We start from the raw sequence: 23,888 nt of genomic DNA, 5'->3' as shown, positions 1-23,888 counted from the left end.
GAGAAACCTGAAAATAGCTGTGCAGCGACGCTCCCCATCCAACCTGAGAGGTTGAGAGGATCTGCAGAGAAGAATGGGAGAAACTCCCCAAATACAGGTGTGCCAAGCTTGTAGCGTCATACCCAAGAAGACATGAGGCTGTAATTGATGCCAAAGGTGCTTCAACAAAGTACTGAGAAAAAGGGTCTGAATACTTATGTACATTTGTTATTTCAGTTTTCTATTTTTAATAAATAAGCAAAAATGTCTAAACCTGTTTTTTGCTTTGTCATTAAGGAGTATTGTGTGTAGATTGATGAGGGGGAAAAACAATTATAAATTTTAGAATAAGACTAACATAATAAAAGGTGGAAAAAATCAAGGAGTCTGAATACTTCTGAATGCACTATATGTAAAAGCATAATTGAGAAATAATTTATCAAAGTTTGCATATTTATGACATTTTGGCCTTCTCCTTTAAGACTACATAATGTTTCATCGGTAGGTGCTACAAAGCAAACATTGGTGTCATATGAAGCTTTACCGCTTGTTCTGTAGTATTTTGATTTCCCTCCCGCAAAAAAAATATTTCTGAAAATATAGCAAAATATAAACATGAATATTGGAAATATACAAATTTAGATTTGGCAATTTTTTTAATATATATTGTAGAACGCAATATACTCAACGGGCATATTAGTTCCAGAGTGGCATCTCTGCAAGTTTTAAAGTTATGGCCCATTTTATACAGAGAAATTGGTGTAGTAGGCAATGTAACCAATCACAGACCTCCTTTTACTTATGTATTGCACTCCCTGCAAATCACCAGCAGAGGGCGACCCTTTTGAATCCATTTTCACGTTCAATCTGTTAAGGTTTACAAATCAGATAATAACTCTAAAAGTAGCAGACATCCCACTCTGGAACTTTGATATGCCCGTGGAGTAAACTATGTTCAATAATGTGTAGAAACATTTGCCAAACCAAAAATGGTATACAGTATTTTCAATATTCATGTTTATACAGTATTCAAAAATTGTCATTCTTTATCGAAATGAAAATACTAGTCATATTACATATCAAGAGCTTCATATGACACTTTTTTTGCTTTGAAGAACCTAGAGATGAAACATTAGGAAGTCGTAAAGGAGTCCTGGGTAAGGCCAAAATGTCTCTTTGAATGTATTTTAAGTGTTTGACTCAGGTCTGATGATGATGATGATGATAATAACACTTATACACTGAGTATACCAAACATTTGGAACACCTTCACAACAGTCTTAATTCGTTGGGGCATGGACTCTACAACGGCCAACATCCCTGTGGAACACTTGACACCATGTTGACTCCAATGCTTCCCACAGTTGTCAAGTTGGCTGGATGTCCTTTGGGTGGTGAACCATTCTTGATAAACACAGGAAACTGTTGCGCGTGAAAAACCCATCAGCGTTGCAGTTCTTGACACTCAAACCGGTGCGCCTGGAACCTACTACCATACCCCTTTCAAAGGCACTTAACTTTTGTATTGTCCATTCACCTTGTGATTGGCACACATACACAATGTCTCACTCTATCTCCTTCTCTTCGTCTACATTGATTGAAGTTGATTTAACAAGTGACATCAATAAGGGATCAAAGCTTTCACCTGATCAGTCTGTCATGGAAAGAGCAGGTGTTCCTAATGTTTTGTACACTTAGTCTATATTAATGTTATATGTGTAACTATACCATGTTCAGATTTTTATAAAACTATTTGTTACTCAAGAACAGTCAAGATAATGATGAGCCAACTCAAGAGCACACATCCTATACGTGCAAAAACGAACAATCTGTACCGTTCCCTTCTCAGCCCTATTAATTGTGCATGTCTTCCTTTCTATACCTGTCTTTCAAATATCCGGCTGGAACATATGGAACATGTTTTCCTGAAATGCGTGACTAATTATTATAATATGAAACAGGAGAACCAAAAGGAGAGCATAGGCCCATCGAGACGATGTTCCTCACGGTTGGGTTCTGTATTGAGCGAAAGCCTAGTTCCTTGCCGTTCGCTGGAACAGGAGTCTTTGTTACCAGGGGCTTTGTGCCTAAAGGAGCTACAGTGGCCATGTACCCAGGTAATTCTCACCACTGATGAGGACTAAGGCCGGGACTCAATCTGATCGCGCTTGTCGACAATGCACCATTTTAAAGGTAATTTCCAATAGAGCCCACATATGCAACGTGTTTTTCTCCTATTTCCCCCCCCTTTCAGGGGTGTAACATTATGTTGTTACTATTATTGAGATGGGTTTCAAATACATGATCCGAGTATGTGTGAACCTAGAAGCGTACTCAGTCTGTCAGTCTGATACTGTATGAGCAACATAGTGGCTAATTGTAGGGGAGAGTGGGATGAGTTGAGTAGATTTTTTTTTTTTTTACATTCAGCATCACTCCATCAAGGGAGATGTATAGCATTCTTTACAACAAATATATCTACATATATTTCAAGATGTTGTGTATCCTTGGAAATAATCAGAATTCATATTAACATGACCGTTTTGAAAACAGTTTGTCCAAAACAAAGTGGTCTCTTGGTGCAACTTACCCGGGTATGGGGTAAGTTGAACACCGAACAGGCTCAGTTAACCCACCTACAAATTTCTGTACTGAATGAAATATTACCACTACCTTTTTAAAACCATGTCTAGCTTTATTACTCAAACACAATCACAATTGCTTTTTTTGTATTTTATTCATTTTAAGAATCTTTTAACACAGGCTTAATGCCTAATAAACACTTTGTACTTTTTATCGCTGGGATATGAACTTCCTTACCACTTTTTTTCCCCCCCCATTTGTTTTCTTCCTCCACAGACTCCATGAAATGATGACCTCTTCCTCAATATTTGGTCAAATTATATATTTTGTTTATGGTTTCCTAGAAACAAGGGTGGGTTACCCCTTTGGCTCAACTTACCCCACTCTCCTCTATAGCTAGCAGGCTATGTGTTCGTAGTAGAGGTCAACCGATTGTGATTTTTCAACGCCGATACCTATTGGAGGACCAAAAAAAGCCCATACCGATTAACCGGTAATTATTATTATATATATTTTTTTTTTGCATGTACATTTGTAATAATGACAATTACAGCAATACTGAATGAACACTTATTTTAACTAACCATAATACATCAATAAAATCAATTTAATCTCAAATAAATAACGAAACATGTTCAATTTGGTTAAAATAATGCAAAAACAAAGTGTTGGAGAAGAAAGTAAAAGTGCAATATTTGCCATGTAAAAAAGCTCATGTTTAAGTTCCTTGCTCAGAACATGAGAACATATGAAAGCTGGTGGTTCCTTTTCTCTCTATACCATTTGTATTTCATATACCTTTGACTATTGGATGTTCTTATAGGCAATATAGTATTGCCAGCCTAATCTCGGGAGTTGATAGGCTTGCAGTCATAAACGGCGCAATGATTGAAGCACAGCGAAGATCTGCTGGCAAATGCAGAAAAGTGCTGTTTGAATGAATGCTTACGAGCCTGCTGCTGCCTACCACCGCTCAGTCAGACTGCTCTATCAAATCATAGACTTAATTATAATATAATAATACACAGAAATATGAGCCTTAGGTCATTAATATGGTCAAATCCGGAAACTATCATTTTGAAAACAAAACGTTAATTCTTTCGGTGAAATACAGAACTGTTCTGTATTTTATTTAACGGGTGGCATCCCTAAGTCTAAATATTGCTGTTACATTGCACAACCTTCAATGTTATGTCATAATTATGTACAATTCTGGCAAATTAATTACGGTCTTTGTTAGGAAGAAAGGGTCTTCACACAGTTTGCAACGAGCCAGGCAGCCCAAACTGCTGCATATACCCTGACTCTGCTTGCACAGAACGCAAGAGAAGTGACACAATTTCAATAGAAATTCATGTTATCAGGCAATATTAACTAAATATGCAGGTTTAAAAATATACTTTTGTATTGATTTTAAGAAGGGCATTGATGGTTACGTACACATTGGTGCAACGCCAGTGCTTTTTTCGCGAATGTCCTTGTTAGATCATCACCCGTTTGGTGAAGTAGGCTGTGATTTGATGATAAATTAACAGGCACCGCATCAATTATATGCAACGCAGGACACGCTAGATAAACTAGTAATATCATCAACCATGTGTAGTTAACTAGTGATTATGTTAAGATTGATAATTTTTTATAAGATAAGTTTAATGCTAGCTAGACACTTACCTTGACTCCTTGCTGCACTCGCGTAACAGGTAGTCAGCCTGCCACGCAGTCTCCTCGTGGAGTGCAATGTAATCTGCCATAATCGTTGTCCAAAAATACCGATTTGTTATGAAAACTTGAAATCGGCCATTCCGATTAATCTGTCGACCTCTAGTTCGTAGATCAACTGAGGTGAATGAAGCTACAGAAGCCAAGGTGATAATGGTGAAGCCAAGGTGATTTTTGCTTTATTTTTGTTTTTCAATTGCATAGAAATGCAGTAAATGAGCTTCAACTTTCAAAAATGTATTGGAATACCATTTGGATCAAGTTCAGCTTTCCCAAACTTAGGTCCTGCCCTGTTCATGCTCCCTCACCGATGCTTGCCTCTCCTAACGGTCCCCCACCACCTTGCTTGTCTTTCATTGAAAATGCATGGCTTCCGTTGTTTCATCGTCCCCAGTGGAAATCCACTGTTATCATGAACGTGATCTCTGCGAATACGGGAATATTGCCTTTAAAAGCTGCATTGTCGACAGCCTGTGATTGTATTGAATTCCAGTGGGGTGATACTGATGGTTTGTGAGGACTGATGGTTTGTTGACAATTGTAGCATTTTAGCTAAGCCAACCCAGCTACGGACAGAAGTGACATTTACGTAGCAGGTTATGAGAATTAATATAACAGGTTAGGAAAATGTATGTAGCAACTGGGATTATATGTAGAAGCCAGAGAACAGTTTAAATTAAGCATTAAAAGTTGATAGATCAATATATCCCCAAGCAACCAGGACAAAGTGTGCTGTCGACAGACTCGAACCCAACAAGCAATGGCTTACCTTAAAGGAAAAGACAAAGAACAACTTGGAGATGTAAATGAAAGCAACGAACAGCTGAAGGTTATCCAGGAAAACATAGCTAAAATGCTCTTTATGCTTACCAAAACAAACTGTTACAATCTGTTAGACTAGTTTCCTTTTGAGGAAATCTACTTTATCGTGCATGTGTATATACAGGGATGGCGCGTGGATGAACAAGACAACAAAATTGGCCTTCTGGAAACAGGTGCAAACTTTAAAAGTTTACCTGAATTAGCTAGAAAACGGAGACAAAATAATATGAGAATATCATCCCTACTGGAAGATGAAGAAAAAGGGGACCTTTCCAGCTACGTGATCAAGCTGATATTGGAGGAGCTAGGCGTGGATTTATCACCGGAGCATCTGGTGCGCTGCCATCGGATCGGCGTGAAGCAGAAGAACGCTAAATACCCTTGCGATCAGACAGTCACTGGAGGAGAAAGGAATCAAGTCTCAACTCCAAATCCCGGCAGTTGTTGGTGGTGGTTATTTGTGAGAATAGAGGGGGGCTATATCTGGGGGATTGTGATGGGGTGACTGGGATCAGATACTTCTCTGAGGACCCACCCTAAGTAGACCCCCCCCCCACCAGCAACTATACTTTAATGACATTTATAAGGTAATACAAACCAACCACAGTACTTAAGTGGCAGTATTTCTTCAAATGTTTGTATCCACTTTTTTTTAAATGGTACGTTAGGAGAGGAAAAAAGGCCTAAAAAGGCATAGCACCTCTAGTAATTTGCATTATGTTTTTTGTTAAGTCTGCTCAGTCCAGATGCTCTATATATGCCTTCGGAAAGTATTCAGACCCCTTGACTTTTTCCACATTTTATTACGTTACAGCATTATTCTAAAATATATATATATTTTTAATTACATTTTTGAGGGTTCTTGGGTATTATGCTATAAGCTTGGCACACCTATATTTGAGGGGTTTCTTCCATTCTTCTCTGCAGATCTTCTCAAGCTCTGTCAGGCTGAATGGGGAGTGCACAGCTATTGTTTGCACAGCTATTTTCAGGTCTCCAGAGATGTCCGATCAGGTTCAAGTCCGGGCTCTGGCTGGGCCATGCATGGACATTCAACGACCTGTCCCGAAGCCACTCCTGTGTTGTCTTGGCTGTGTGCTTAGGGTTGTTGTCCTTTTGGAAGGTGAACCTTTGCCCCAGTCTGAGGTCCTGAGCGCTATGGAGCAGGTTTTCATCAAGGATCTCTCTGTACTTTGCTCCATTCATTTTTGCCTAAATCCTGACTAGTCTCCCACTCCCTGCCGCTGAAATACTTCCCTACAGCATGATGCTGCCACCACCATGCTTCACCGTAGGGATGGTGCCAGGTTTGTAGAAACATCATACATCATAGCTTCCCTGTGGCTCAGTTGGTAGAGCATGGTGTTTGCAACGCCAGCATGGTGTGTGCAACGCCAGCATGGTGTGTGCAACGCCAGCATGGTGTGTGCAACGCCAGGGTTGTGGGTTCGATTCCCACGGGGGGGCAGTACCAAAAAAAAAAAATGTATGAAATGTATGCGTTCACTACTGTAACTCGCTCTGGATAAGAGCATCTGCTAAATGACTAAAATGTAAATGTAAATCTCAAGGATGATCAATGGAAACAGGATGCACCTGAGCTCAATTTCGATTCTCATAGCGAAGGGTCTGAATACTTATGCAAATAAGGTATTTCTGTTATGTTTAATACCTTTGCTAACATTTGTAACAAGTTGTTTTCGCTTTGTCATTAATGGGATTGTGTGTAGATTGCTGAGGATTTAAAAAAAATATCAATTTTAGATTAAGGCTGTAACGTAACAATGTGGAAAAAGTCAAGGGGTCTGACTACTTTCCAAAGGCACTGTATGTAATGTATAGTATATAATAACTATATTTGTACTATGATGCCCACCGGCCTCTTATGTCATGTGTGCTAAAATGTTTTAAATGGTTCTTCAATGATCAACGGAAGAGAAGTTGGATTTTGTTGGATCAAAGTTAACCTTATCACATGGAATGTGCACTGGCTCCATGATATAGGGGGAGCATATGGTTCTCGAACACTTAGATTGTCAGTAGATGTGGTTTTCTTGCAAGAGTTACATTTATTTAAAAAAAGAAAGACATTTTATATTTAAGGAGGAGCTGGGTTGAAGAGGCCTATGCTGTAATTTACTGTAATAACAGCAGAAGTGTAGGCATCATTATAACTAAGAATACACTATTTTACCTTACTTTACCTTTATCCCAGAACCCTGTTTTCTAATGTTGAATTGTACCTTAATGGTGAAAAATACAAATTGATTTAATTGTATATCTCACCAGGGGATAATCTAGTGGTTTTAAGATTCAAGCTATATTAGATCAAATCCAGACAGGAAGTATTATTTTAGCAGGTGAACTAAATCATACATTTGCTAAGCTTGACAGACGTAGTAATAAAAAAGGCACATTTAGGGAACCTCCAGAGGCTGAAAATGTTAATCTCTACAAATGGAGGACACCTGGACATTATTATTATTATAAAATACTATTCCTTTTTTTCCTCAAAGTTAGAAAAGCTATTCAAGAATTGACTACATTTTTATTTCCAGAAATGCACTCAACATTTTACTGGATTCAAAAATGTATGAAATAGTGATATCAGATCATTCTCTGGTATCATGTTTAATTACACTAGAAAATACACTTAGCAACCGTTAGGAGAATGAACAGAGTGCATCTTCTGGACACAAAATGTATTAAATACATAAACAAACAAATAACATTTTACAATTACAAATGTAGACAGAGGACAGAAAAACCAACCCCCAATATAATGTGGGATGCCTTTAAGGTGTACATTAGGGGGATGATGATGATCTCAAGGCTTTTACTTGTGACATAGTTAAATGCGCTAAAGAGGAACAATGGGTACATATTTAAGATGTGCATGCTCATCCCCAGAATCGTTTTACGTGTCTATTTTCAAAGTAGTATAAAGTTAAGAACATTATTAACTTCATAGTTTATAACAATGTGGAGGAAAATTAAACTTCTATATCATTCCCTAAAAACACAGCCTTATGGAACAATCCTTGCATAGCTTTTCAGAATTCAGATTTAGTATTTTTTTTTAAATATATATATTTTTTTTATTGGTCCACATGGAAAACTAAATGCATAGAAACCATAAATTACTTGGTAACAGGAAATGCATTGATTTCCATGATGGAATTAAAAAGCAATTTTGTCTGACCAATGTAGATAGTTTCAAATACATGCAACTTAAGTTACATTACACAATTAAATTTGAAATCTTTTGGACATCAGAGGGAATCTTATTTGAGCCAGAAAAGGACATTCATACGATATACAAAACCTTGCAGAGAGTATATCCAACTGACAATCTTTTTGAACCAAGACTGATGTTGGCACAAGATGGAGGGGAAGTTGGAGCATAAATAACCACATTACAGTTAACTAAAATGTACGCTTAATCTGGTATAAACTAATGTATAGAATTTATTATACAAGAAACAAAATTCACAAATTCTACAGCATAACTGCAGAGTTATGTCTTAAGTGTAAACTGAATAATGACTCAATAAACCATGCTTTCTGGGAATCCTAAAAAGTCCAGAAGTTATGGGCGGAGCTAGAAAGTTGGCTGTCAGAAGTATTACAATGTAAACTTACTTTTAATCTGTGTCATATTTCAAGACGTGGCATATGTCCCAATGAGCTGGACGATTCTCTTATCACTCACCCTGAAAAAACATATACTAAAAACTTGGAAATCAATCAATCCGCCATCATTAACAAAATGGAAAAATCAAATGATTTATTGAAATAGCATGGGCGACCGAGGAAAAACAAATTGGCACAATTTAAGACCAAGTGGCAAACAATAATGCAGGCACTAGGGATGGGTCTGTGAGCATGCAGGGATGGGGGTGTGAGCATGTGGGTCTGGGCAGATGAGATGTAGTCGTTGTTTGTGTGTGTCTGTAAGTTGTTCGTATGTATAAGTTTGTATCTGGAGTGAAAAAAAACTGGGTTAGGCTTAGCTAAAATGCTAGTTGTCCACAACTGTTATCCCCAATACGACAACTAGATAGAGCTGTACTGATAACCACAACCGTACAAACCATCAGTCCCGACAAACCATAATTTATCATAACACCGACCTAAAAAGAGGGATACGTATTTATACTCATGTATCTCTTTAGTATAAGCAAGAACATAGATTAAAAAGTACCCCTTTTTACACATAGCATAGCTATTTTGAAAGTAATTAAGGAAATGCATATCACTTGTACAAGTGTTGTGATTTACCGTTGTGTGAATGAGTGACTAATTTCTGTGTTATCCATGCAGGTACCATCTATCAAGCATATGAGCCCATTCTCTTCCAGTCCATTTGGAACCCTTTTGTATTCAGATGCATAGATCATGTTTTGATTGATGGCAATGACAAAGGCATCTCTAAAATAGTGTACAGGTGAGAAATGTGGCATAGAAAAATGGGTAACGCTTTACTTGACACCCAGTGTCATAACACGGTTATAACCATTGCATAATGTCATGGTGACAACTTGTCATAACCTGTCATATAATCATAACACTGTCATGAACATATATTGCGTTATTTTATGGCTGGTTATGACACCTCCATAAATGTCAAAACCCACTTTTTTTCACATTTTTTTCACTGCCAAGAAGTTTCCTTTAATTTGAAAGTTTGTTTCTTAAGTCCTTTGTTGTAATTCATTTTCTAGTCTTGTTATTTTTTTTCCATATTGCATTTTTTTGTTATTTTAACTTTATGACACTGTCAAGAAGTGTTATGACCATCCTGTGTCACTTTACTTGGACTAAGAAAATACACTTTATGACACTGTCAAGAAGCATTGTGACCGTCATAATCATACATACCCTCTTTTTGACTGATATAAGGGCATCTTGTCCTGCTCCTGAAATCTGCTCCTGCGTTCATCCCAGTGGCTGCCTTTCCTTCCAGTTCTCTGCTGCCAGTGACTGGAACGAATTGCAAAAATCGCTGAAGCTGGAGAGTTACATTTCCCTCACTAACTTTAAACATCAGCTATCAGAGCAGCTAACCGATCGCTGCAGCTGTACATAGTCCATCTGTAAATAGCCCACCCAATCTACCTACCTCATCCCCATATTGTTTTTATTTACTTTGCTGCTCTTTTGCACACCAGTATCACTACTTACACACCATCATCTACTCATCATCATCTGCTCATCTATCACTCCAGTGTTAATCTGCTAAATTGTAATTACTTTGCTATCTCATTTGCACACACTGTATATAGACTTTCTTTTTTTTCTATTGTGTTATTGACTGTACGCTTGTTTATCCCACGTGTAACTCTGTGTTGTTTCTGTCGCACTGCTTTGCTTTATCTTGGCAAGGTCACAGTTGTAAATGAGAACTTGTTCTCAACTAGCTTATCTGGTTAAATAAAGATGAAATAAAAATAAAAAACAACAGAGCATTGGGGTAGGTGCATGTCTGACATCAATGTGTCCGTAATTACAATGATCATTTAATGTGGTCAATTTAAAGAAAAAGTCTATAACAAACATACTGTTGACATGTAGGATTTGGTGTAATGGAATGTTTTGCCTTGTGTGGTAGGTTTTGTGGGTTTTGACTCTTATGTAGGTGTCATAACCAGCCCTAAAATAACGCAATATATGTCACAACAGGTCTAAATATCTCATGAAAGTTTTATGACCATGTTATGTCAACTGGTATGACATGGTTATGACCGTGTTATGATGCTTGGTGTCAAGTAAAGTGTTACTGAAAAATGTCCTAGGGCTTGATGACTGTCCTACGACAATTTTTCACATGTAGATGGACAGCATTCATATTTAAAAGTATTGATGTTTTCCAGGTCGTGCAGTGGAAGAGACAGGCTTGGTCCTTTCAGGTTGAGTGACATCACTTGGTTGACAGCCAATACAGAAAACCCGCTAGCAGTGGGTCAATATGTGAACAACTGCTCAAATGGTACAATCACATCTCTGCTCACCCATAGGAGAAATGGGGCTATAATTAGATTAAATATTTCTATACAGATATGCCTATATTTATTCTATATCATGAAGACTATTTATTTTACATAATTGTCTGTCTGCAATGTTGCAAATGCTGTGACCACTGACTATCTAAATATTCCTTTTCCTTTTTTTTGTGTGGAATTATACTCTTATCTTTCAGAGAGGGCTGCAAATGTGTGCTATCAGGAGTATGATGTGCCTGAAGCATTTCCTCTTGAACTTCGCCAGTACCTTCCCAATGTGAACTACAGACATGACACGCAAAGGCAAGAATTTAAAGGATGCTTGAAATAATGTTGGTCCCTACTTCCTACAGTATTTGTTTGATTGTGTTACTGTTGACTGCGCCCATTGCAATCTCAAAAGTTAATTTATTAATTCAGCAGCTGTGTGGTTTGATTCACTCATAAGTAATTTAGAGCAATTAACAGTAAGTGTAGGCCAGAGCTATTAATATGGATACGGCTCTGGTCTAGGCTACTGGGGTGTTTATTTAACCGTTTTATACCAGGGATAACAAACCAAGTGTTCCTGTTTGTATTCACAGCTATAAATGTATTAATACAAATGTTAATGACTTTCTGTTTTGGCTCCATTTCCAAACAGCAGCTTTTGCTGTTGTTGACTAGTGAGTAGTCTTCTGAGCCAGACTGTCTTGAACTGGCTTAGTCTCGATGTGGCATGTGGCGACGCTTTCCATTGCCTGTCCAGCATAGCCACACCGTATTACATAGGAGAAAACCTAAACGTCCCTTGTCTGTCAAGAATGTTTCATAAAATTATGTTTGAACTTACTCTGCTGTTGAGTTCTAAATCCGGCTGAGAATATCACAGCGAGATGAATGTACGATTGCTGAAATCGCTAGACTTTCCCCTTCAATATGCCATCTCTCAGGCTGGGCTCTGTCGCTCAGAGGGAGGGGAGAGCAGACAGGTGGGGGGCTTTCTGGCATTATAAGGCACTGAACCCTGCGACATTCACAGAGCGCATTGTACACAAATGTCAGTCAGAACCTGTCCAGAACCGCTTCAATTCCCTTAAATAGAAGACTTAACTTTTTAACCGCTTAGATGTTATAATAATCTCAACGGCAGATCTCAAAGTCCAATAAATAATACTTGGTTATTTTGTCTCAAATTTCAAACCAATAAGAACCAACACCACGGACAATCGGCAGAGTAAATTCAAACGTGATTTGGGACATATTAAGTTTTCTTATATGTAATAATGCGTGACTACGCTGTACAGGCAATGGAAAGCATCGCTATGGAGTCAAATCCGGTTCAAAAGTTGAAGGGGTGCGAGATGAAATCTCATTGCGTGTGCTAACAGAAGAAATGTGGTCGAGCGAGCAGAGGATGTGTCCCCCGAGTCCACAGGCCAGCCGAGAGCACAAATTAAACTTGAGAGCTTGCTAGTGTGACTTTGAGCGAGCAGAACATCATAGCCACAGATCAAAAATAAACATTTCTTAAACAATAAATATAGAATTGTAATCAAAGAAATGTGATTCAAATGTGTAACAAATACATTTTAAATCATTAAATTGTCCACCAGCAATAGTCACTTGTCATGGTCAAGTTTTCGCTCTCAATTTCTCAAGTTTCTCGCTTTTAAGTCTTGGCACCTTGGGTTTGGTTCTATATTGTGGTGCTCCGCCCTATAGTGGGCTTTGCTCCTAGTGGTTTACCCCACTGCCTAGGCAGCCAATAGCCTGACAAAATAATTATGCATGTGCTCCAGCCAATTGGAGTACAGCTCTCCCTGTATATAGGAGCGCACACCTACAGTCTTCCTATTTCCTTCAGCGAGACTGAAGATTAGTCTGAAGACTTGCATGGCAAGATAAGTCTCAAGATGATCCTGCCGCCGTTGATCCAGTGGGGTTACACCATTCAATTTCGCTGCCCCTCCACCCTTTACAGGGGTCGTGGAAATGGTGATGGCGTCACCCCAGAAGGTTACGGCTCTTAACAAGGAAATTGCAGAGCTTCTGGTGAAGGAAGCGCTAACAGTAGTTCCCCCAGAGCAGAGAAACAACTGGCTTTACTCTATTTTCTCATGCCATGGGTTTTAAAGAAGTCCGTACCCAAACTACCTTTCCGCATGCTTACAACGAGGCACCTTCTGGAGTGTATCCATCAGGGTGACTTTTTCCATGTTCCGGGGCTTCCGCGTCACAGGAAGTTTCTGTGCTTTGCTTTCCAAGGAGTGGCATTCGAGTACATGAGTGCCTTTTGGGTACGCCCAAGCTCCTCGCACCTTTTCCAAATGTGTGAAGGCGGCAATAGAGCCGCTGCGTCAACAGGGTTCTGGCGTACTTGGACGATCTGCTGGTTCTCACCCTGTCAGCAGAGCTGGCGATCGCACACATGACCCGACTGGTGACTCATCTCCACCCGTCTGGGTCTTGCAGTGAATTGGGAAAAGAGCACACCTTAGTGCTAGATGTGTTGTGTGAACCACCGTTTGAGCCTTTGGCCCAGATCTCTCTGAGAATGTTGTCTTTGAAGACTGCATCATTACTTGCCCAAGCGTGTCAGCGATCTATGCGCTCTGTCAACGCGACCTGAATGTATCGCCATCAATGGTGATCTGAGCAGGGCGGTGTTGTTTCCTAATCCGGTGGTCATTCCTGAGATTATTAAGAGCTCTTACATATTACGGACCCTAGAGCTATGGGCCTTTTTTCCTCCTCTTCATGCTAGAGAGAGAGGAACATCTCCATCTGTGTCCTGTCCCCACCTTATGTGAAGGGCACAGCAATGGTTAGGTGTTTGTGTGCTATGGTGCTGGAGCGCTTGGTCGGCCACTCTCAAAACAGCGGTTGTCTCACTGGCTCTGCGATGTCAGTGCCTTGGCCTATGAGACTAAGGGGCCCCCAGTGCCTTAGGACATTAGGGCTCACTCTACACGTCAAGTGGCGGTGACTTCTGCCCAAAATGTTTAGGGGTGCAGGGGTCAAGGATATCTGCACTGCAGCATCGTGGTTGACGCCTTCCCTTTTTATACATTTCTACTTGTTAGATAAGTCATCGGGCTGTTTCGTACAGTCTACTTGGTTTAGCTGCCTAGAGGACTTAAGCTGAAGGGGGCGAGGTGGTGGGCTGTTTTGGGCAGCTCCCCCCACTGGACAAATGGGTGATCATGGTTACATTACTTGATCTTTGGGATTTTAGGCTGGGTTTCTGTATATGCACTTTGACCTTTGCTGATGTAAAAAGGTCTTGATTGATTGATTGATTGGCTGTCTACATCCCTCATTCTCAACTCTGGACCTTGAAGCCACTAACCAGGAACTGACTTAGACCTGGGACACCAGGTGGATGCAATTAATTATCCGTTAGAACAGAAAAGCAGCAGGCTCAGGACCTCGTAGTGTAAAAGCTGAATACCCCTGGTCTACATGTTTAGTTCAATACATGATTCTCTGACCCACCAGTCTTTTTATATTTTTATTTATTAAGGATCCAGCAGCAGCTACTCTTCCTGGGCTCCAGCAACATTAAGGCAGTTATATACCATTAGAAATATTACATTTCACAACACATTAAGTGTGTGCCCTCAGGCCACTACCAAATATCTACAATACAAAATCTGTGTGTAGAGTGCGTGTGTGAGTATCTGTGCCTGTCTCTGCTGTTCCATAGGTGTGTATTTTTTAAATGTTTTTATTTATTTATGATTCTACTGCTTGCATCAGTTACCTGATGTGGAATTAGAGTTCCATGTAGTCATGGCTCTATGTAGCACTGTGCTCCTTCCATAGTCTGTTGTGGATTGTGAAGAGACCTCTGGTGGAATGTCTTGTGGGGTATGCATGGGTGTCCGAGCTGTGTGCTCGTAGTTTATATAGACAGCTTGGTGCATTCAGCATGTCAATACTTCTTAGAAAAACAAGTAGTGATGAAGTCAATATCTCCTCTACTTTGTGCCCTGAGAGATTAACATGCATTGTATTCGTGTTAGCTCTCAATGTACATTTAAGGGCCAGCCATCCTGCCCTGTTCTGAGCCAATTGTAATTTGTGGCACCTGACCACACGACTGGACAGCAGTTCATAGGGTTGTTAAGGCAAAGCAGCGCTTTATTATGGACAGACTTCTCCCCATCTTAGCTACTGTTGCATCAACATGTTGTTATCTCCACTTTCTCAACTTCCACATTATTAATTACAAGATTTAGTTGAGTTTTAGGGTTTAGTGAATGATTTGTCCCAAATACAATCCTTTTAGTTTTTGAAATATTTAGGACCAACTTATTTCTTGCCACCCATTCTAAAACTGACTGCGGCTCTAAGTGTTGCAGTCATTTCACTCGCTGTAGTAGCTTTACTCAAAGCCAGTGGCATGACAGCCAAGACATAAGACTCCTGAACATTTAATCAAATGGCTATTCCCCCCCCCCCCCCCTGCAGCTGCTACTCTCTTATCTATGCATAGTCACTTTAATAACTCTACCTACATGTACATATTACCTCGACTAACCGGTGCCCCCACACATTGAATCTGTACCGGCACCCCTGCTGCTCTTCAATTATTTGTTACTTTTATTTGTTACTTTTTTTTAGGTATTTTTCTTAACTGCAGTCTCGGTTAAGTGCTTGTAAGCATTGCACTGTAAGATATACACCGGTTGTGTTTGGCGCATGTGACAAATACACATTTATTTTATTTGACATGTAACTTTTTATCCACAATATAGCAGTGGGTGTAAAGCCATAACACATCCATTTTTACAGCAACAGACTATGATGGATAATGTCAAAGGCCGCACTAAAGTCTAACAAAACGGCTCCCACAATCTTTTTATCATACATTTCTCTCAGCCAATCATCAGTCATTTGGGTAAGGGCCGTGCATGTTGAATGTCCTTCCCTATAAGCATACTGAAGGTCTTGCCAATTTGTTTACTGTAAAATAGCATTGTATCTGGTAAAACATAATCTTTTCCAAAAGTTTACAACGGGTTGGTAACGAGCTGATTGGTTGGCTGTTTGGTAAATCTCTCTTTACTGGCTCAATCTTGGGTAGCAGATTGACTTTTGCTTCCCTCCAGGCCTGAGAACACACACTTTTTTTTGTAGGCTTAGATTGAAGATCTGGCACATAGGAGTGGCAAAAAAATTACAATGCTTGTCTTTCATAATTTGGTCAGTTATACTTGGATGTGTAGTGTCGGCGTTTGTTGCTGGCATGCCATGCCTAAGTTTGCTAATCTTGCTGATGGGGGGAAAAAAATAATTAAAGAAGTAGGCAATATCACTGGGTTTGTGATGATCTGATTCATCTGATTCAATTAATGATGGAGCTGAGTTTGACTTTTTGCCCAAAATGTAATTTAAGGTGCTCCAAAATGTGTTACTATCATTCTTTATACAATTTCTTTGTTTCATAGTATAGTTTCTTCTCTTTGTTCAGTTTAGTCACATGATTTCTCAATTTGCAGTACGTTTGCCAATTGGTTGTGCAGCCAGACTTATTTGCCATTCCTTTTTCCTCATCCCTCTCAACCATACCATTTTTCAATTCCTCATCAATCCGCGAGGATTTACATTTTTACAGTAATTTACTTCATGGGTGGATGCTTATTAGTGACTGGAATAGGCAATTTCATAAATGTGTCAAGTGCAGTGTCTGGTTGCTCCTCATTACACACCACAGACCAGCAAATATTCCTTACATCATCACGAAACTAATTGTATGACCTCATATACACTATATCAGGCCCAGCCTTTGGTACTTTGGTTTTCCTAGATATGGCTACTATATTGTGATCACTACATCCAATGGATTTGTAAAGCAAATTTCTGTAGCATTAGTAAAGATGTGACCAATACATGATTTCATTCCTGTGCTGTTTGTAAATACCCTGGTAGGTTGACTGATAACCTGAACCAGGTTGCAGGCACTGGTTACAGTTTGAAGCTTTCTCTTGATTGGGCAGCTTGATGAAAGCCAGTCAATATTAAGGTCACCCAGAAAATATACCTCTGTTGATATCACATACATTGTCAAGCATTTCACACATATTATCCAGATACTGACTGTTAACACTTGGTGGTCTATAGCAGCTTCCCACAAGAATGGGCTTTAGGTGAGGCAGATGAACCTGTAGCCATACTATTTCAAAAGTATTTAACATGAGATCCGCTCTGAGCTTCACAGGAATGTGGCTCTGAATATAGACTTCAACAACGCCCCCATTGGCATTTGTCTTTTCTTTTAGATGTTATAACCATGTATTTCAACCAGTGTATTATCTAAGTGTGTTTCAGAGAGTCAGAATATGAATGTCATCTGTTACTAGCAAGTTATTTATTTCATGAACCTTGTTTCTTAGGCTACATATGTTAATGTAAGGTATTTTTAGCACTTTTCTGGGATGCCTGATTTTTGTTAATCGCTTTACTGGGAAACTTAGACATGACAATGTTATTCATGTTTGAGCTGATAGTACAGGGTGAGAAACACAGTGGACTTCCTACTAGGGCACACCGCCTCAGTGCTAACAGTATAATTCTGGTTCATAGGCACATGATTGCTGTATACAATAGTTGTAGGCTCGACAGGCATTCAGGGGAGTTAGAGGGACATAAATGAGATGACTTACATTGTGACTGCCAACACCCCTGGGATAATGTAAATCTGCTGCAGCATTACGACAAGTCAGCTACACAATGGTAGGGAGTTGGGCTTGGGTCATTGATAAATTGTCTCAATGCAGCCTTGAAATTCGTGGACAGTTCAGTTCAGGAGCCAAGATGATTTGGATGGACTCCGTCATTCCTGTAGAGCATGTTCGGTTTCCAGAAGTTGTCAAAGTTATTTATAAAAGCTATTCCAACAGAGCTACAGTAATCTTTTAGCCAGGTATGTAATGCCAGTAGCCTGCTGAATCTTTCATAACCACGGCCCAACGATGGTACCCAAAATGTGCCACTTTTTGGAATCTTTCAGAGCTAGAATCAGTTCTTTAAAATCCATTTTCAGCAGTTCCGAGCTAGCCCTCCTGATGTCGTTTGACCCCACATGGACTACGACAGCGTCAGCACCCAGCAGCTGACGTAGAACACTTGGAAGCTGCCTTGTAACATCATGTACTCGTTCTCCAGGATAGCACAGGGGTTTTGCCCCAGGAACCAAGATGTTTCTTACCATAGAGCTGCCAATGACGACAGCTGGTGCAACGGCTGATGAGGTCCGGCCGTTCTTTCGCCTCAAGTGATTTCGCAAACCCCTCAAGGACCAAAGGGTGGTGGGGCCCGATGGACCTGAGCCAGCTGTAGTATCCATTGTGGATGATGGATGGGCCAGACTCTTAGTCTCACTGTCCCATGAGGGGGGAAAGCTCTGAGGATCTGAACACGAGGTAGAAGCCACCGAAGAGAGAGAAACAGAACAGAGGACTAAGGCGCAGGTACCTCCGGATCCAATCTCGATTTGGAAGCCCCCAGGGAATAAGGCGCCGGAACCTCCTGGATCCAGGGCGGCAAAGGCAAGAAGGCCCCGTTTTCTGTTTTCAACTTCCATGGTGAGTGACATATCTCCATGGCTGGGAGGTAAGATCGAGAACAGGAACATCCACTAAGTCACCAGGAGCATCCTCCTAAATCCATTCTCCAGGGAAGGCAGAGACTCTCCGGGGAGGGATTCCTGCGGAGTACCGGCCAGTCGGCTGTGGAGAGCCGACACTTTGATTAGGTGTGGCGAGTTGAGTGAGGACACAGTAGTTGTTAGTCTATTGGACTACATTCTAGTACTTGTTGGCAGCCACAGCTGGGTCTTACCTTTTTTTCACAAGGGAATTGTTGGGACCGGCAAGGAGTACAGCCATCTAGCTCTATGATTTCAGGCTGATGGGGGGTGGGCTTAAAGGCAGGTAAGTGTCTAGAAACCTTAGATTGTCCATCACTCCAGTGAATGTGGCCAAACTAACAAATTCCTGCCCTTGGCCAATCCAGTGTTGTGATTGGCTATTATTTGGCCTGCAATCCATTGTGTGATTGGTTGAGCCTTCTTGTTTGTGTGCCTTCAAACAGATGCACTGCAGAGCCGTCTGTTTAGCTCAGACTAAGGTTTAGCTAGGTAGCCTGCTTGAGCAGTAACCTCCAAACATATTGGGAAATAAATTAAAATAGGTATACTATACCTTAAGTTGAGTGGAATCTACTCGCTAGAGTAAGTTAGCTAATTACTCCTTAGCCAGCAACATTCGTCTGTAAAACGAAAAGCAGACAGTCAGCTCTAGCAAACACCATAAAATGAGTCCACTAATTGAAGGCAGGATCCAATATTTAGCGTATTAAGCCCAAGGACACAGCATAAATGGGGATTTAGAATTATATGAAGACAAAGGGGAGAACCTGCTGCAGTTCATACAGTACTTAAACAGTCCAAAATAATAGAAACTGACATGAATATGATAAACCAGCTAAACATGTCAGAATCTGCTTTATTTGCCCAGTACATTTGCATGTACAGTAATTTGACTCTGTGAAATGGTACTGTCACAATAAGCAGACAAAATATATAGATGCAGAATTTCCATCCTGCATGCTTCCTTGCCCTGGAGTCGTGCAGGACCTTGGAGTGCAGATGTTAGCCAATGACCATCTCAGCAGACCGGACAATCCATTGCAGTGATTCAGGAGGTGAGGATGGACTCTTGTTTAGAACTGAATCATCACACACAGCATTCGGTTCTGCTCACTCAGTCACACGTGCAAGCTCTCAAGTTTAATTTGCATTCACCACGCTGGCCTGCGGGACCTGTCCTCTTCTCACTCTACCACTTTTCTTTTTCGACTATTTGCTCACGCAATGTTTAATCTTGGTCGCGCGGTCTATCTCGCGCCCGATCTACGTTTGAATCGGCTGTGACTCATAACATAGCCACATCTGGACTAGCGCTGGCTCAGCTTGCATTGGCCAAAGCAAGTCTTAACTAGAGAGTGACAACAGCTTCTTTCTTCTCCTCCAGGCCTTTACGATGTGTGGTCCTTGTAGCGTTAAGAGACATCCGTCCAGGGGAGGAACTCTTTTCTAACTACTTCACCATTGTGCATTAGGTCACATTTTAAAACTGGTACTACCTGAACTTGTTCAAGAAGAAACACTTGGCTACAGTGTGCCTTAGTGCACACAACCCAGGTCTAAGATTTTTTGAACACGTAAGATTATGAAAAGTACTTATTCAACTAGTCAAGTGAAAGCCCCTCTGAAGAACTGTGGCCAGATGATTCTGTGTAGCCTATGAGAGAAGGACAACGAAAGAGACTGAAGGAAGAATGGAGAACATGAAACTGAGAAGACCATATTCATAAGAACATTTTCCTTTATTTCTGCATCTGTACACACGATTTGTCTGGAACAAAACATAAAATATTCAACGAAAGAGTGTACAGTTTTATGAACAATAAACTTTACTTTTGAATGATGATTAAATCCTGTCTTGTCTACTTTACACTATAGTCTTAACCCCAATTGAACGGTCAACCTTCAACTTCACTGTGGTAAGTCAAATACACTATATTTACAAAAGTATGTGGACACCCCTTCAAATTAGTGGATTCGGCTATTTCAGCCTCACTCGTTGCTGAAAGGTATATTAAAAACCAGCACACAGCCATGCACTCTCCATAGACACACATTGGCAGTAGAATAGCCTTACTGAAGAGCTCAGTGACTTTCAACGTGGCACTGTCATAGGATGCTACCTTTCCAACAAAGCAGTGCATAACATTTCTGCCCTGCTAGAGCTGCCCCGGTCAACTGTAAGTGCTGTTATTGTGAAGTGGAAACATCTAGGAGCAATAACTGCTCAGCAGCGAAGTAGGTCACGCAAGCTCACAGAACTGCACTGCTGAAGCGCGTAAAAAAATCGTCTGTCCTCGGTTGCAACACTCCCTACCGAGTTCTGAAAGCAACGTCAGCACAATAACTTAGTTGGGAGATTCATGAAATGGGTTTTCATGGCCGAGCAGCCACTGACAAGCCTAAGATCACCATGCGCAATGCCAAGCGTCGGCTGGAGTGGTGTAAAGCTTGCCGCCGTTGGACTCAGGAGCAGTGGAAACGCATTCTCTGACGTGATGAATCCCGCTTCACCATCTGGCAGTCGGAAGGATGAATCTGGGTTTGGTGGATACCAGGAGAACACTACCTGACAATGCATAGTGCCAACTGGAAAGTTTGGTAGCAAGTCCTCGCAGCAATGTTCTAACATCTAGTGGAAAGCCTTCCCAGAAGAGTGGAGGCTGTTATAATAGCAAAAGGACCAACTCCATATAAATACCCATGATTGTGGAATGAGATGTTCGACAAGCAGGTGTCCACATACTTTTGGTCATGTAGTGTATTACAAAAGGACACACATTTTTCTGTACAGACAGAGGGAGAGGTCAAATATACACATTGAAGAAAAATGGTTACCACTAAATACTCTTCAACCTTTTACTTTAAATACAAACATACATTTGTTTTTCTAAAGCTCTGCAAAAAAAAGTATTTGCTCCTCAGAGTAGGGAGAAAATAACTGCACAACCTGTTACCCAATTGAGCATGTTTTTGTATGTCAAAATCAATGGTGTAGATGCACTGAGTATACAAAACATTAAGGACACCTGCTCTTTCCATGACAGACTGACCAGGCGAAAGCTATGATCATTTGTAAGCGTTTCACTGCATGTGACACAAAAAAAATTATTTTATTGATGTCACTTGTTAAATACACTTCAAACAGTGTAGATGAATGGGAGGAGACAGGTTAAAAAATACATTTTAAGCCGAGACAATTGAGACATGGATTGGGTATGTACAGTCATGGCCAAAAGTTGAGAATGACACAAATATTAATTTTCAAAGTCTGCTGCCTCAGTTTGTATGGTGGCAATTTGCATATACTCCAGAATGTTATGAAGAGTGATCGGATGAATTGCAATTAATTGCAAAGTCCCTCTTTGCCATGCAAAATGAACTGAATCTCCCCGAAAAACATTTCCACTGCATTTCAGCCCTGCCACAAAAGGACCAGCTGACATGTCAGTGATTCTCTCGTTAACACAGGTGTGAGTGTTGACGAGGACAAGGCTGGAGATCACTCTGTCATGCTGATTGAGTTCGAATAACAGACTGGAAGCTTCAAAAGGAGGGTGGTGCTTGGAATCATTGTTCTTCCTCTGTCATCTATGGTTACCTGCAAGGAAACACGTGCCGTCATCATTGCTTTGCACAAAAAGTGCTTCACAGGCAAGGATATTGCTGCCAGTAAGATTGCACCTAAATCAACCATTTATCAGATCATCAAGAACTTCAAGGAGAGCGGTTAAATTGTTGTGAAGAAGGCTTCAGGGCGCCCAAGAAAGTTCAGCAAGCTCCAGGACCTTCTCCTAAAGTTGATTCAGCTGCGGGATCAGGGCACCACCAGTACAGAGCTTGCTCAGGAATGGCAGCAGGCAGGTGTGAGTTCATCTGCACGCACAGTGAGGCGAAGACTTTTGGAGGATGGCCTGGTGTCAAGAAGGGCAGCAAAGAAGCCACTTCTCCAGGAAAAACATCAGGGACAGACTGATATTCTGCAAGAGGTACAGGGATTGGACTGCTGAGGACTGGGGTAAAGTCATTTTCTCTAATGAATCCCCTTTCTGATTGTTTGGGGCATCCAGAAAAAAGCTTGTCCGGAGAAGACAAGGTGAGCGCTACCATCAGTCCTGTGTCATGCCAACAGTAAAGCATCCTGAGACCATTCATGTGTGAAGTTGCTTCTCAGCCAAGGGAGTGGGCTCACTCACAATTTTGCCTAAGAACACAGCCATGAATAAAGAATAGTACTAACACATCCTCAGAGAGCAACTTCTCCCAACCATCCAGGAACAGTTTGGTGACAATGCCTTTTCCAGCATGATGGAGCACCTTGCCATAAGGCAAAAGTGATAACTAAGTGGCTCGGGGAACAAACCATCAATATTTTGGGTCCACGGCCAGGAAACTCCCCAGACCTTAATCCCATTGAGAACTTGTGGTCAATCCTCGAGGCGGGTGGACAAACAAAACCCCACATATTCTGACAAAAGCCAAGCATTGATTATGCAAGAATGGGCTGCCTTCAGTCAGGATGTGGCCCAGAAGTTAATTGACAGCATGCCAGGGCGGATTGCAGAGGTCTTGAAAAAGAAGGGTCAACACTGCAAATATTGACTCTTTGCATCAACTTCATGTAATTGTTAATAAAAGCCTGACACTTATGAAATGCTTGTAATTTTACTTCAGTATTCCATAGTAACATCTGACAAAAATATCTGAAGACACTGAGGCAGCAGACTTTGAAAATTAATGTGTCATTCTCAACATTTAGCCACGACTGTATGTGTGCCATGAATGGGCAATACAAAGTATTTAACTGCCTTTTAACGGGGTATGGTAGTAGGTGCCAGGTGCACCGGTTTGTGGCAAGAACTGCAACACTGCTGGGTTTTTCCACAGTTTCCTGTGTGTAACAAGAATGGTCCACCACCCAAAAGACATCCATCCAACTTGACAACTGTGGGAAGCATTGGAGTCAACATCGGCCAGTATCCCTGTGGAACGCTTTTGCGTTCTGAGGGCAAGGAGTGGGGGGTGCAACTGAATATTAGGACCGTATTCCTAATGTTTGGTATGCTCAGTGTATACATCCTTCAAGTAAGTACATCGGGGAAAAACAATAAGTTACAAATGAATGGAAAGACGACTCCATGGGGAGGTAC

The 23,888-nt window shown here is 40.8% G+C and overlaps 1 protein-coding gene across 9 annotated transcripts in view; it reads left to right on the top strand.

The window, feature by feature from the left end:
* The window catches only part of setd9 (SET domain containing 9), a 28,857-nt gene extending 8,268 nt beyond the window's left edge, over positions 1–20,589 (top strand). For 8 of the 9 annotated variants that reach the window (XM_029708468.1, XM_029708466.1, XM_029708467.1 and 5 more), the window contains exons 4-8: positions 1,941–2,096; positions 9,427–9,550; positions 10,977–11,092; positions 11,303–11,408; positions 20,126–20,589. In XM_029708468.1, the coding sequence (XP_029564328.1) occupies positions 1,941–2,096; positions 9,427–9,550; positions 10,977–11,092; positions 11,303–11,408; positions 20,126–20,213 (590 nt within the window). In that variant the 3' untranslated portion in view covers positions 20,214–20,589. The remainder of the gene's footprint in view (positions 1–1,940; positions 2,097–9,426; positions 9,551–10,976; positions 11,093–11,302; positions 11,409–20,125) is intronic. The other variant, XM_029708469.1, reaches the window with a different exon arrangement.
* The last annotated feature ends 3,299 nt before the right edge of the window (positions 20,590–23,888 follow it).

Source organism: Salmo trutta, chromosome 23 (genome assembly GCF_901001165.1).
Source record: "Salmo trutta chromosome 23, fSalTru1.1, whole genome shotgun sequence".
Lineage (NCBI taxonomy): Eukaryota > Metazoa > Chordata > Actinopteri > Salmoniformes > Salmonidae > Salmo > Salmo trutta.
This window is presented reverse-complemented; position numbering and strand designations above follow the sequence as displayed.